General features: G+C 35.0%; 1 protein-coding gene across 1 annotated transcript; it reads right to left on the bottom strand.

The window, feature by feature from the left end:
- Positions 1–7,579: 7,579 nt before the first annotated feature.
- Positions 7,580–16,115, bottom strand: LOC127097656 (homeobox-leucine zipper protein HAT14). Its single transcript, XM_051036154.1, has 3 exons — positions 15,515–16,115; positions 15,259–15,338; positions 7,580–7,988 (listed from the first exon to the last, which is right to left on the bottom strand). Exons 1-3 carry the CDS (start codon positions 15,902–15,904, stop codon positions 7,772–7,774), a joined length of 687 nt encoding a protein of 228 aa, XP_050892111.1. The 5' UTR covers positions 15,905–16,115; the 3' UTR covers positions 7,580–7,771.
- Positions 16,116–16,410: the final 295 nt, after the last annotated feature.

Genomic DNA, 16,410 nt, shown 5'->3' with positions numbered 1-16,410 from the left:
CACTCACTACTAAATTAGGAGTTACCCATATTACATCAAGACTTTGCCATATACTTCTATTTCCGTTGACACATGCTTGAGTAGCTTGGGATGATGCTTTAGTTGCATTCCTTTTGATTGCCATCATCGGATAGTCAATTCCATCAAACCCTAAAGATAAGTTTTACATCTGTATCCACGTAATTGTTCAGTTTGACTTATCATTAGTTGTCAACATCAAAATTATGTATCCTTGTTGAAAGCATATCACCTGCAAAATAATCCTCCTTTGTTAGCTAGTCCAGTTTTTGTGGAGACTGATTTTTGATTTATGAGGCAAAGATTCACTCTACTATTTCCATCATTTTTTAATCTTTGGATTGTGACATATTACTTGGCATTGAGGTTGTTCATTAGGAGCCTTCCAGTAGTGGTTTCTCTCTCGATTAAAGTATTTGTATCCCTTAAACTTCCTTGGGTTTTTGAGTGAGAAATATGGCTCAAAATTATACTTTGTCGAAGGTTCAAGATTCACATGGTATTAACATTATTATACACCTAAATGTTTATCAACATCTGACTCCTCTATGTTCTATTGTACAAGTAACTTCAAGCATAAAAAGGGGGGGGGGGTGAATTATGGTTGTCATAGGATTTTAGGTTTTTTTGTAGGTTTTAGAGCTAGCTCGCGCAAGGAGTTAATAATCTCATTATATGTGTTATTTGTGTAGTCATATTGAATCCTTCTCAACCCTAGAGTTGGGGTATTTATAGAAGTCTTTGGGTCTATATCTCAGACTCTAGAGAAATAGAAGTCGCTCTTAGAAGTCTGGGAATTGGGCAGTTATACACATATTATTCAGGATAATGCAGTATATTCTCCATTGAGTCACACTGTTGATTGTTGTGGACTAGGACACGTCACTTCCACATTTCTCTCGGAAGGAGATCGATCTGAAAAAATAGGCATTCAAATTAATAAACGGGCGATCAAGAATGTCTTTTGGTGATACGCTACGCCTTTCACTTCACCCCTTATGAGCCCTTTGAAAATATACCAATACATAACTTCTGTGCGATAATCAATCACAGTTACACCTATGCTCAAATCTAGTTTTTCACAAAAGTACAAAGCATATAAAACTCAATTTTTATTATGTTAGGGAACCAGAATTAGGTGTATATTGATGGCGAAGAATCCAGTATTTGTAATGTTGATCTCCGGTACGGCGGTGCAGGGTGAACTTTCAAGGTTAACACTCTTACTCCTAAGTCAGTTAAGAATTCAACAAAGGTGTAGCAAAAGGTGGAGATTAGAAAATGTACCTTGAATATATCGTGTGATAACTTTTATACATTGGGTCATTTGAAGTGGATTAACGTTAGCTTGGGCCTTGGCTTTTGGGGATTTTGGCCGACCTAGAGCAGTTTCCCCCAAGGCTTGCCGACCTCTAAGGATGTCATTTTTTTTAGTTAGAAATGAAAACATTTAGGATCAGTTGAAAAGTAGTGGTGAATAGGTTCATTAAACACTTTCCCATCATTGAAATGTTTCACTCCTCCCTCTACTTGTGTGGCTCTTAGGGCCCAGACTAGGGAATGATTTCCATGCCTATGGTGCTTGATCACTTTGATCATTTACTGCTTATTATGAGACGTTTCCCTTTTTACCTTTAGATCTTCTTCACCTTTCAATCTGAATCGTTATTTATGCACTAAAAGGTAGTTTTTGCACTAGCATCTCAATTTTGCATTAGTTTATAATTCACACTCATTCCTTCTTTTGGGATTTGTTCATCAATTCTCTTGCTCAAGTGTTTGAACATTTTATTGCTTCCATACTTGTGGGCATACCTTATATCATTTTCTCCTTTCGCATGTACACCATTGTCTTTCTATGCACACTACTATGGTTAACCCAGGGGATACACTCATAAATGATGCTCTCGAGCTCACTAGCGAAAAGTATTCGTCATCTGCGGGAGTCGAGAACCTCAAATATATGGAACCTCTCTACAATCAAAACTCTTCCACCCCTATCCCAGATGCGTCTTAAAAAGAAGGAATGAGTGTGGAGTGGCAAGTAAAGCAAACATAGACATTGTGTGTGTGTGTGGGGGGGGGGGGGGGGGGGACCTACCTTTTATAAGGATGTCATTTGCCAAACGAAGATCCATATTAAAATCATAAGATCTAAAGGTAAAAAGGTAAATGTCTCATAAGAAGCAGTAAATGATCAAAGTACTCAAGCATCCTAGGCAAGGAAATAATTCCATAACCTGGGCCTCTAGGGCCACGCGCCCAGAGGTAGGAGTGAAACATTTCAATGATGGGAAATCTATTAATGCGCCTATTCCCCACTAATTTATAACTAACCCTAAGAGTTTCCACTTTTGACTCAAAGTGAATGACATCCTCAGAGGCAGGCCACAACTGCTATGACTTCCCTGACTAATTACTTTTCAATTCTACAGATCAATCGATCGATATATTTACCTTGACAATGAGGCTTGATATATTAATATTTATCATAATTAATTTGTTAGTATCTATAGTAATTATAACAAGGTTTAATTCTTATTTAGATTATGTTACACACACAAGAAATATTCATATTCAATATAAAGCTAATAAATAATATGTTGTAGCATTATATTCTACTCAAAAAGAGTATATTTTATTTGTTGAAGGGGTCAAGGAATCTATTTGGGTAAGAGGTATGATTGGAAATTAGGAATCACTCCAAAATATGTGAAGATTGAATCGTTGAAGTGTAATTTCTTTTCCTAATCATGTATTGCACCATAAGAGGGAAAAATACATTAGCATATGTTTTATCTTCATATAATCAAGGTTGAATCGAAAGAGGTAATGGTTGAGAAGGTTTTTCTGAAAGACAATCTTGCATATGTGTTCACCAAGTCATCACCTAGGTCAAGGTTCAAATATTCCTTGGACTTTATCAATTTTGTTGAAGAGTGATTCAAGTTTGGAGAAAAGCAAGATGATTTATGAGTAAATTAGGATCACCGTTGATTTTAATTGAAAAGTAGATATTTATGAAATGTGCCTTAACAAATATTATAATCTATTCAACATTCTAGTTTTTCCTCACTTGTGGGGTGCCTAGTCACGAGGCGATAAACCATCATTTCTTAGTTTTTTTCTAATGTTTATTCCATGAGGTGGGTGAAGATACATTTTGCTAAGGTCTCTTCCATGAGGTGGGTGAAGATACATATAAGGTAAGTGAATTTTCCATCGGTGTCATATGAGGTGGTTGAAAGGGACGGGATGCAAGCATCTCTAACTTTGTGTCAAATTTAAACCATTTGATCATCTCTCAGGATGAGAGTGTTTATTTAGAGAGATAAATTTAGAGAAACAAAGATATAAATTCTTATGGATTTTTGATCCTAAAAATTAGAAGATTTTGGAGGTTATCTAAACATCTTGAGATTGTGTGAGTCATGTATTGAAACGAGAAAGATATTTGGGACACAAATATGTAGAAATTAGATCGTGTTCTTATGAACTTATTAAAAAATTGTAATTCATTTGTAATATCTTTTTTAAAACCTGCTAGTTAGTAGTGGATAAAAAACTACTTTCTCCCCCTAAAATAAATCAATTTAAAGAGAAAGTAGATAAAAACTTATGTTTGTTAACTCTACATTTAAGTTATTCTTGTTAGTATGTGGTATACATATGGTACATTAGATATTATTTGAAATGATTGAGTATTAGTTATCGTTATTTTTCTCTCTCAAAAATCATACTTTTTCAATGTGTTAGAATATATGAGTTGAGGAAGGAATTTGAAGTCCTTCAAATGAAAGAAGGATAAAATATGGACGAGTACTTTGCTCGGACGCTTACAATTGTAAACAAGATGAAAATTTATGGTGAGAACATGACACAAATTATGATTTTGTAGAAAATTCTTTGAGATGAATGACCTCAAGATTTGACTATGTTGTGTGCTCAATAGAGGAGTCAAACAACTTCTATGAGTTAACAATAGACGAGCTTCAAAGCAGCTTTTGGTTCATGAACAAAGAATGAATCTTCATAGAGGAGACACTCGAGATAAGCAAGGATTGAAGGTTTCACATGAAGAGCAAAATGGAGGAAGAGGTAGAGGTAGAGATTTTGGTTGAGGTAGAGGCAGAGGCCGAGGTAGAGGAAGACAGTTTGCAAACAAATCCACAGTAGGGTGTTTTAAATGTAACAAACTAGGACATTTCCAATATGAATGTCCAAGATGGAAGGAAAGTGCAAACTATGCTGAAATTGATGAAGAAGAGATTCTGCTTATGTCCTTTGTTAAAGCTAACAATTCAAAACAAAAAGATGTGTGGTTTCTCGACTCCGGTTGTAGCAATCACATGTGTGGAAACAAGTAGTGGTTTTCTACCATTGATGAAGATTCCAAACACTCAGTAAAGCTTGGAAATGATTCCAAAATGGGAGTAATGGGAAAAGGGAACACTCGACTTGAGATCAATGGTGCAGTTCAAGTAGTCACTGATGTCTACTATGTTCCAGACTTGAAAAATAACCTACTGAGTGTAGGCCAACTTCAAGAAAGGGGATTAACTTTACTTATAAAAAACGGGACATGCAAGTTGTACCATCCAAAAAGAGGTTTGTTCATGCAAACAAAAATGATGGAAAATCGAATGTTTGTGCTATTGGCTAGTGTGGTGATTCAAGAGACCTCAACATTCCTACAATTAGTTACTAAAGATAGATCACAATTGTGGCATCATAGATTTGGATACTTGAGTTACAAAGGTTTGAGGACTTTGCAATATAAACAGATGGTGAAGGTGTGGATATATTTTCTTGTATATTCCGATATTTGCGGTCCAATTACTCCCAACTCCAATAGCAACAAGAGGTACTTTATAGCATTTATTGATGACTTCAGTAGAAAGGTGTGGATATATTTTCTTGCTGAAAAATCTGAAGCATTCATAACTTTCAAAAATTATAAAAGTCTTGTTGAGAAGGAGTCATGTGCCCTAGCGTACGCACAGATAGGGGTGGAAAGTTCACCTTCAAGGAGTTTAATGAATTTTGTAAAATCAATGGCATAAGTAGGCAACTTATAACATCCTACACCCCACAACAAAATGGCATAGTAGAGCGCAAAAGTCAGACGATTATGAATATGGTTCGGTGTATGCTTTGTGAGAAACAAGTACCAAAGTCATTTTGGCCAGAAGCTGCAAAATGGACAGTTCATGTTCTCAACCGGAGTCCGACATTGACAGTTAAAGACAAAACTCCAGAAGAGGTTTGGAGCAGAACTAAGCCTAAAGTTGATTACTTTAGAGTATTTGGGTGTCTATCTGATGTTCATGTACCTGATACTAGAAGAACAAAGCTAGATGATAAGAGCATGCAATGTGAATTACTTGGAGTAAGTGATGAATCTAAAGCATACCGATTGTTTAATCCGGTTTCTGGAAAAATTATTGTCAGTATAGATGTCAATTTTGAAGAGGATAAAGGCTGGAATTGGGGGAGGACTGCCGAAGAAGTAAAGCGTGACATGTTGGTATATGAAGGTAGTAATGACAGTGAGAATTCCTCCTTTGAAAGTGAAGAAGAAGTTGTAGAAGACACTGACACAACAGCAAACTCAAATCAAGATACAACTACCTCAATATCAAGTGATTCATCTAATGAAGATGGACCAGTACTTGCTGAAAGAAGGATTTGAAAAGTACACAACTACTTGCAGAATTATGAAACTGGTGAAGGATTGTCCAAAGATGAGAACTATTTTGCAATGCTTACCTCTCACGAAGATCCAAACTCATTTGAAGAAGTTGAAAGATATGATAAATGGAGAAAGGCAATGGACTTGGAGATAGAGGCAATAGAAAAGAATAAAACATGGCAACTTACAACTTTGCCTAAAGATACTAAGAAAATTGGTGTCAAATGGGTCTTTAGAACCAAATTAAATGAGAATGGTAAGGTAGATAAGTTCAAAGCCCGATTAGTAGCTAAAAGCTACGCTCAACAACAAGGAATTGATTATAATGAAGTATTTGCTCTGATAGCAAGGTGGGACACAATCCAGATGGTTTTAACTCTAACAACACAAAAGGGGTGGAATGTCCATCAACTAGATGTCAAAAGTGTGTTTCTTCACGGTGAGTTAATAGAGGACGTGTATGTAGAACAACCATTGGGTTATGTTAGAAAAGGGGAAGAAGAAAAAGTCTACAAGCTTAAGAAAGCTTTATATGGACTAAAGCAAGCACCCCGAGCTTGGTAAAGCAAAATTGAAGCCTATTTTTCTAAGGAAGGATTTGAAAGACACAATCATGATCATACTCTCTTTGTCAAAACAGAAGGTAAAAGAATTTTAATTATGAGTTTGTATGTTGGTGATTTGATTTTTACTCGAAATGATGCAAGCATGTTTGAAAGCTTTAAGAATTCAATGAAAACAGAGTTTGATATGATGGATTTAGGGAAGATGAAATATTTCCTTGGTCTTGAAGTCTTGCAAAATTCAGAAGGCATATACATAATTCAGAAGAAATATGCTTATGATTTGCTTGAAAAGTTTGGACTGTAGAATTGTAACTCTGTTAAGAATCTCATAGTTCCTGGTTTTAAGTTGTCAAAGAAAGGAGAAGGTGCCAAGGTGGATGCTACTGCTTACATGCAATTAATTGGGAGTCTCGTGTATATTACTGTAATGAGACCTGATTTAACGTATGCAGTATGTCTATTGAGCAGGTATATGGCCAATCCTACTAAGTTACATATGCTGGCAGCAAAGAGGGCTCTTCATTATTTAAAGGGAACAGTGGAGTTATGTGTGTTTTATAACAGAGTAGACGTTGAAGAATTGGTGGCTTACACCAATAGCGATTATGCGGGAGATATTGATGATAGAAAGAGCACATCCGATTATGTATTTTTACTGGCTGGTGGAGCAGTCTCACGGGCATCAAAGAAGCAGTCTGTTGTAACGTTGTCCACAATTGAGACAGAGTTTGTGGCAGCCTCCTCTTGTGCTTGCCATGTGTGTGGATGAGAAGGGTGTTGGAGAAGATTGGGCTCTCACAAAGCAAGGGTACTATTATTATGTGTGACAATAGTTCAACAATTAAATTTTCCCAAAACCCAGTCATGCTTGGTAGAAGTAAACATATAGATGTAAGGTTCCATTTCTTGAGGGATCTCACTAAGGAAGAGGTGCTGAAGCTGGTTCATTGTAGCACAAGCAATCAGGTAGCTGATATCCTGACAAAATCATTAAAACTTGATGTATTTCAAAAATTAAGAGATCAACTTGAAATTCATGAAATGCCAAATTTAAACTGAAGGCTTGCAACAATCTATTTAAGGGAGGAATTGTTAGGATTTGTTTTATGTTGCTATTTATTTGGATTCGGTTAATAAGTTCCTAATTCCTAGGTTCAATCTCAATAGATTAAGGTTAATTTGACTTGACTCAATTTAAAATTTGGCTTCATTCCTAAACTTTTTTTCCTCTCTTATGTAATCAATACTACATCTCTTTCATATTAAATGTTTTCATTACAATATTTTTTATCAAATTATTTATCATTTTAATATACTAAAATATATATATCTTTAATTACATATAGAAGTCTAACAGAAAGAAAAAAAAAACTAACCGGTAACTGCAAATTATCTATCACACAAAATGCATCAAACACCAAAGTTTTCCTACGATACCAAAGGAGAACAAGATTCTATATCCTCCCTTGCAAGCTAACTAGTGTGAAATTTACATTTATCGAGCCTTTGAGCCATTCTTGTTGTTACCACACAAAGGACATATAGTTACTGTGACTGCTGGAATCTGCATATAAAAGGTGGGTGTTGCTGCCACTGTTTGTATTGACTTCAGTTCTTGCAGCTCTATTTTCAATTTCTTGTTCTCTTCTGTTAGAGTTTGGCAACACTTCTTTAGCACTTCAAAATCTGATTCTGTTTGTTTCACTTTTGTCCTGAACATGATGTTATTATCAAAGAAAAACTAATATAAGCTTTCACAAAACTAATACATTTTCAATATTTTATTTAGCCTTGGGGAAATGGCCTCGCCACAATTCAGAAAGAGGTCACACAATATAAATAATATATTTTATGTCAAAATTATTTTCTAATTAATTTTTTTAAAATAAATTTTGTAGTCTATTTCAATTATTTATTTAATTCTGACATTGCATGTGTGACATATTGTTTTTAATTATATATTTTTACATCTGTTTCCCTCTGTTTTACATCATTTCATTTTTATAACCATACATGTTCGATTGCTATTATATGTCAAATTATTTACTATATTATATCTAAAGTTTTTTAAATATATAATTATTTATTATATATTATATTACAATTTTATATTAATCAATTTATGAAATAATTTATGTGCAATGCACGGGTACAACTATCTTATCACTCTCGCGCGCTCTTGATGAATTGAAATAGTAGTAATATGTTGAGTGTTTGGTTCTGATGTTTCCATGTTTAAGTGATTATCTCTCTTACTCACTCTCATTCTTATGTTCCTACTATATGCACCTCCTCTTTTTGGCGAGGCTCTGAAACCACGTTGTCTGGGAGTCTCACATACTATGAAACTAGCCTCAATTGCATTGTATAACAACATAACTACCAACCTTTTGGACTTACAAAGTGCACCAGATACAATTAAGACTGACATATCATAATAGTAAGGATCATAGCATGGATCGGAGGTCCGGTGTTTTCTGATACACAAGATCCTCATTTTTGAGGCAAGTGTAGTGCATACTTGCATCTTAATGGGGTATCTATGACGAGAACATGATAACTTAAAGCTTTCAGAGAGAAGAGAAAGATGTTTAGAACATGTTTAGAACTAAGCACATAAGTGTTTATTTATTTTCTTATGAGGAAATTTGATACAGACCATCTCCTTATATTGTTGAGGAGAAACACACAAGACCGAAAAGCAATCAATCTAAGCACATGTTACCCAAGCATTATTTGAAATGTTTTAACAAGAGGCATACATGCTTTTTAAAAGAGAGGTCTCCTTAAGCATTATTACAATGCTTTTTAGCAACTAGTCGGCATACTTTTGACTATTTATATATTATTGATATGCTTTTACATAAAAGTACAAAACAACACTATTTATAAACACGCCTATGATACATAGTGGGTATCCGTCCAATTCAGTCTTTGAAGATGGGTTCATGAGATGGAGACATATTCTGATCGGATAAGTTTCCTTCAGAAAAGCAATCTCCAAAACGAGATGACTCATGTTGCCAGATGTCATCCATCATATAAGTGTTATCAATTATTTTTCTATGAGTTTCTTCCACGTGTCCTTCTGATAATTCAGCTTCTATTGGAGAATATTGTTTCTATTGTGTGGCTTGAGTTGAGCTTTCTCCAACTTCTGGTCTTCTGAACTTTTCATGACTTATGCAAGTTGTATTATCATTGATGTTCTCTTGATCATGGAGATTGATGAAGTTAACATACTCCATTAATTCATTTGTGAATTGGATACCATTAATTCATTTGTAGATGTATGGGCTGGTAGTGGTTTGACCATAAGAATCAGCGGAAAATTGTGTTTGGCTGTGATGATCTGGATAGATTTCATAGGTATGGATAGTAGATCAGGGATCACATTGTGTCTTCCTTCAATATGTTTTTACATAGAAATCATATATTGAAAATAAATCTTTGAGGCGAAGGGTTTGAGGATCTAGTGGCATCTTATTTTTGAATTCAAGGATCTTAGGAAAAGAGGAGTTGTCCATCTGGACTTCAAACTGGTAACCTCTTAGGCGGAAGTCAAACTTTTGGATTCCCATTTTTACGGTAAGAGCTTCCTTGTAGGTAGTCTGATATTTTTTTTCAGCTTCCTTAAATTGGCCACTTACATGACTGCAATAGTATTTTTTCCTTTAAGTTCTTCTATTAGGACTTCTCCCCAATAGTGATCACTAGCATCGGTCTGCAGAATTCTTTAGCTATTCCCATGGATTTTCAGGGCATAAGGAGTTTGCGTGATCTTCTTTAAATCCTTAACAACTCCAGCTTGCTTTGTCCCCTATGGTAGTGGCTTTTTCTTGAGTAATTGAGACAAAGGGTTGCTATACTTTGCCATTCTTGGTAGAAAATCTATGATATAATTGATAATGCCAAGAAATTGTTGAATTTGTTTAATTGTAAGATTTTCATCTGGAAAGTTTAGCATTTCTTGAGAAATGTGGGGTTGAGGCTGGTATCTTCCTTGGGAAATATGCATGCCCAAAAAATTAATTTATGTTTGGCCCAATTGGCTCTTTTTTTTTCCAGAAAGCATTATACCATGTTTTTGGGCTAGTTGGAGAAATATGCCCAATATCTGTTTATGAGCGTTTCCATCTTTGGAGAATAATAATATGTCATCAATATAGATGAGGATACTGTGGAGAATGGGTTCCAAAATCTTAGTCATGGTCTTTTGGAATAGAGATGGGGCTACCATAAGCCCAAATGGTAGAACTGTCCATTGGTATTGGGTGTTAGGTATGCAGAATGCCTGTCGTGTAGCGATCCTTCAGGTCAATACCCAATTGCCAAAATTCTGACTTCAGGTCAAACTTGGAATAAGTATGGGCATATTTGATAAACACATTCAACAATGCAGCTTTAGGAATGGGGAATTCGTCATCTTTAAGGAAATGGTTTAGAGGGTTGTAATCAATTACTAGCCTCTTTTTCCCTCTAATCTTCTTAGACCTTTTTTCCACATAAAAAGCTTGGCAAGTCCATTTTGAGGTAGTGGGTTCAATCAGACCTTGTCTGAGCAGCTGATTGTACTCTTCTTTGGCCAATGTATAATCTGATGGACTCGTTCCTGGATGAGTAGCTTTGGTTGGATTGACATCTTCATTAAGCTTAAATGGGAGTTGGACAAAAAAGCTTTCATCCTTCCACAAACGTTCTGGATGGAGAAAATTTTCATGAATGTCGGCATAAAGCTTGAGTAATTTAGACTTGAGTTCTTCATACCCAGATGGAACGTCAGAAAGGAAATAAAGTTTCATTATTCCAGAATAGAGCTTGAATTATCTTTTGAATTTGATTCCAATAGGAAGAATCTGAAGCTTATTCGTTGCTGAATATATATCCATTCCGACAATAATGTCTTTGTTTGGAAGATTGCTTACAATGACTTTCGTCCAAACTATATAGTCTGGAAAGAACTTGATGCCTATTTTTTATTTTGTCATTAAATATGTTCTAAAGGTTTTCCCATCTGCTTCCATGAAGTAGGCAACATGTGTTGCCCATGATTCTGTGGGGAGAATACTGGGATTCGTCATTGTGATTTGTGCTCTAGTGTCCATATATGCTATAACCTTTTTTAAACGAGAAAAATTCAAGGAAACAACATGAATTTCAACACAAAGGAAAAGAGGTGTAGAAACATAACTTCTTATATCGTTTTAGGAGTTAACGGGAACATACTCTTCATTTTGTGACTCGAAAAATGATGCTTTATCAGAAGAGGAGTCTCAAAGAGCAAAAACTATTTCTTTATCAGCCGCGCTTTGTTCAGAGTATATGAATTATAGGTTCCTTCTGTAAATTGGAGAGAGTTAATCAATTTCGTCGCTTTGTGGGTATTGTTTGGAGATTCTTTGTAATAGTGTTCTTTCTTTCCACATATAAAACATCTTTGACTCTTCCCTTTTCCTCTAAAAGGTTTCTTTTTGAAGAACTCTACTCCATTATTTCTTTTCCCTTTAAAGATCTTCTGAGGTTTGTACTTTTGTCAATGATGTTTCGTGGCACAACTACATTTCTCATCTTTGCACTTGATCTCTAGATAAGACTTCATGCAAGATTTATTGAACTTGTACTTTTGACTTACCACCTTTGAGAACTGTTGATGTAATATGCATAGCTTTTTCAGAGCTTCTAAAGTTACTTGGTGAATCTGGACAAGACTCATGAAGGGGATATCCTTTTGTGTTGTAGCTATCATTTTATGGATTTTTGGTTGGAGTTCTTAAGGTAAAGAGGCAACATATGTATTCTTGAGACAAGGATCATTAAATCCGCTGAGGACATAAAATCTCAGTGGTAGTGTTTTTCTAGGTCTTTTGTTTTGAGAGAACAACATTTCATTTCAGATCATTCTCTTCTGCTTTTGCTATCGCGTATGTCTATTTCACCGATAAACAGATGGTGAAGAACTCCAAGGACACAGGTTATGGTTTCCAAGCGATGAAACTCATCTTGTTTGAAAGCTCCGATATTTTGATAACATTCTTTCACTATACCGGTCAATATACAACATAATTCTTTGATGACCTTGTATGGATATGCAGATGTCTTCATTAATTGAGTGCCAATCCATGCTTCGAATTCATGAAGTCTTTTTCTCCAACGACTAGGTGGTTTATCATCAAGTGTGAACCACTGACCACCAGTTGGTTTGGTTCTTTCTGCGACTGGAGTTTCTTTAGGGAATTCTTCATAAAAGGATTCTTCTTCTTGTATGTTTGCCATGAAGAGTCTTGGGATATAGTCTACTTCAGGTTCTGACTCCAGATAAAAGGATTTTGGTGTTTTGTCAGTGGATATGCTTTGGTAGGAATCATCGTTATTATCCGTGGAGGAATTTTCATACTTTTGTGTTGAAGACTAAGTGGGAGAATGATCTTCTGAGGGAAAGTCAAAATTCCCAGTGATTTCCATGGTTCCAAAAGCTTTGTCGGGAATTTCTCCTTCCTCGTGAGTTGTGGTAGGAGGTGTTTTAGGAACATCTTGAGAGTATGATGATGAGACGCTCAAGAGAGGCACTTTTAGGGAGTTGAGGTATCAGAGGGTCTAGCAGGTTTTGGCCAATATGCTTCTGGTATCCAATGCTTCTATTAAGGAGGAGATGAAACGTAAGTATGGTAGAATAGATAAGGTTTATCTGGTTTTGCGAAATAATAAGGGAAAGCTGGAAGGCCTAAGAAAAAGTTTTTTACAAGCTTAGGATTATGTTCATGAGAAGCTCTTACGTAATCATCCATGTCTTTTACTCGTCCTTGTAGTTTTCTGAACTCACTTTCTTTTCAGTCAAAAGCTTGGCCAAAAGCTCTTTCGGTCTTAAGTCATGATATAGTTGAGCAACTTGAGCTTTTAGGCTTCTGTAATGCTGTTGCATTTTATGAGAGAGAACCTTGAGATATTCACCCGCTTCCTCTACTTTCTCAGCAATCTTGTCTACTTTTCTGTCAATTTTTTGGAGAATATTGGTTTGAGCCACCATATTTTCTGATTGCCAGTTCAGAACTTCTTCAGCTTGGGTTAGAGGTTTGAGTTTTCCATCAGGCTGAACTTCAATAGGGTTAATGAAGGGTTTGGATGTTTTGCTAGTGATGGGGTTCATCTTTCTTTCCAAAGCAAGAATTTATTGGTTGTATTCCAATGTTGTGGTTGAGTACATAAAGCACGGAATTGATTGGATATCAGTTGGAGGATATAATGGTTTACAATGGTCTGATAATAACCATGTAACAAGAGTCAGATCAATAGGTGGTAACAATCCTTCCTTCCTGATAATTTCAAGTCATTCCTCGTAGATAGAGATGGGTTTCGATTTACTATAGATTCCTACCCATGGACCATTCTCTGTATTATATCTCCTTTGAGGATGAGGAGAAGGTTTAGACATCCCCTTTTTCTTTTTGGGGAGAATGATATCTCAGTCAATATCATCGTCGTGCATCCATTAGTCAAAATCTGGGTCACATCTTGTTGGATCAACATCCCAGATAAAATGTTCATCTATCTTATCAATGTATACGGTTTTCACCTCTATTGAATCAGCATAGACAGGACACCAGTCTTCTTTGAGAATCGGTTGGATCATCACCATCTGGAAGATCAGAGACATTGAGCTTGACCCTTCGTCTGGCTTCTCGAAAATCATTTTGACCGTCCTGTCAATGGATCTTTTGAAAGTAGACTCTTGGGATTGGATATGTATTTTGTCAACATGGAGTCTCTCGTAGTTGGTTATCCATTCAAGGGGAACTAGTTGAGTTAATTCTTCCCTTGTGATCCTTCTCGGGATTTGAACTATATATGGTATGTGTTCCTCTCTGTTGGTGACAATCAATAGTGAATCAGAGAACATCCTGAGAGAGGCAGACCTATCGAGTGATTCTGCAAGCGGTATATTATCTAGTGATGGAGGGTAACCGACATGGCTTCTAGAACTTGGTTAGATCCAGCGATCTAGACTTGCACCTTTAGTCTCGTAGATAGAGTATTATCATTTAGACTTATGTTATAGTTTGGGAAAGCGATGAGGACAACACTTCCTGCATGAAGTGTGGTTGGAACAATTCCTATCACATCATTTTTATAGTGGAGGTAGCTTGAGTCCAATAGAGCTATTTTGCAAAAGATATGTTGGTTCTTCCTTTCATGGAGAGAAAGGATGAGTCTGACAACCTCAAAGTGTAAGGCTATATATCACTCAATCATCCAGTGGTTTATGAGATACTAGGGAATCTCCAGATCTACGTATTACTCCTTGTTCATAGCTCTTAGACTACATTGGTCTAGTCGAGATGACTGAACATATTCTTTCATATGAGGACGGTTTGTAAAGTTAAGATTTCAGACACTTTTTTTATCTTTTGAAAATGTTGTATGAAATTAATAGAAGAGGTATTCTTTCGGAAATTTGAACATTTTCTGGAACATGAGAATACTCAATAAGATTTTCTATTTTATAAGAATTGGTCTTTTTATAGAGTTTAGGAAAGGGTAAGGAAGGTTTAGTAGTAATAGGTTGAGTGTTTCGTTCAGATGTTTCCATGTTTAAGTGGATACTTCCCTTATTCACTCTCATTCTTATGTTCCTACCATATGCACCCTCTCTTCTTGACGAGACTCACATACTATGAGACTAACCTCAATTGAATCATATAGCACAAAATATATTTTAGAATAAAATAAAAGTGTTTTAAGAATAATAATAAGATTTTAAAATAATATTTTTTTAAAAAAAATTCTGATGATAAATTATTTTAATATTATCTCAAATTATTGTTCTAGACATCAGTTTCAAGTAATTATATTCTATTATGTATTTATTAATTGATAATAGTCAATAAATAACTATTAAAAATCTATTAAATCTTAATATATTTTCATTCACTGAAAAAAATTGAACTACATTTAATTTACCACAAAAAAATAGGAGATGTAAATTACCTGGCTCTCCGATTCTGAAACCACACTTCTACTTGCCTAGCTTGTAGTTTCAGCCTTTCTGCTAATGCTTGCTTTTGCTTCTGAAGATATGAAATGTTTTTTTCTTAATTAACATAAAATTAATATTTTGATACTTTACAATTTAATTTAAATATGTTCAATTATTTAATATTATGTTTTTATAATAATAACTTATCAAAAATTTAAATAAAAATTTAAATAAATTTTGTTTACAAGTTATTATGAATAAAGGTACCTGGTTAAGTGTAGAATGCTCTCTGAAATTTTCTTCCAAAACTTCTGATTGTTCTTTTGTGAGCCTAAGTTTCTTCCTTGAATTACCATCTTCATCAACATTTCCAATCCTTGTAATTGGAACCTTCTCAATCTCTACCTCAAATTCATCACCAATCTCCTTCTTCATCATGTTCATGGAGTTTGAAAACGAAGACTCTATACTTGGAGAAGTAAGTGAATTTTGAGTTATAGTATTTTCTTCATCATCATCCTTTGATGGTCCTAACGAAAGTGATAGATAATTCTTACTCTCCATTTTCTTCTTGTTTTCTCTCGTTTTATGGCTATCAAAATTCTCATATGAATATTTATCATGAAGGGCTAGACCAAGATCGAGATCAAAATCCATGATATATAATATAAAATATTGAAGATGAAAAAACCTTAATGAAAATTATTGAAGGGGTTTGTACTTTGTAAGTTCCAATATTCTTTTGAGAATGTTTCATATATAGTATAATATGAAAGAGAGAGGATGTGAGATGTGAAATTTGAAATGATTGGAATAGAGAGATTTGTAGAATGGTGTGAATGTGTGAATTAGTAAAGAAAAGATTTAGGATTTAGTGGGGACTAATTGATTTGTTTATTTTTGTTATTATTAGGAGAGAAGTAAAAGAATAAATAGAATCAAAATGTGGTTAAGTGTTGTGAAAGATGTGAAAATTCTATTTCTCCTTTGTTTTTGGTTGATGGGTTGACTAAGTGAAAGTTAATGAGTCATCCCTTTTTTGAGGTAGAACAAGTTGTGCAAAATAACAAAGAATGATGAAGTGTAATTGGTATATGGGATACGTGGAATCACGTGAAAAGTGGGTAGCACATATATCTCAAGACCTTTTAACCTTTCTCTTT

The sequence above is a fragment of the Lathyrus oleraceus genome, chromosome 6 (assembly GCF_024323335.1).
Source record: "Lathyrus oleraceus cultivar Zhongwan6 chromosome 6, CAAS_Psat_ZW6_1.0, whole genome shotgun sequence".
Taxonomy (NCBI): Eukaryota; Viridiplantae; Streptophyta; class Magnoliopsida; order Fabales; family Fabaceae; genus Lathyrus; species Lathyrus oleraceus.
This window is presented reverse-complemented; position numbering and strand designations above follow the sequence as displayed.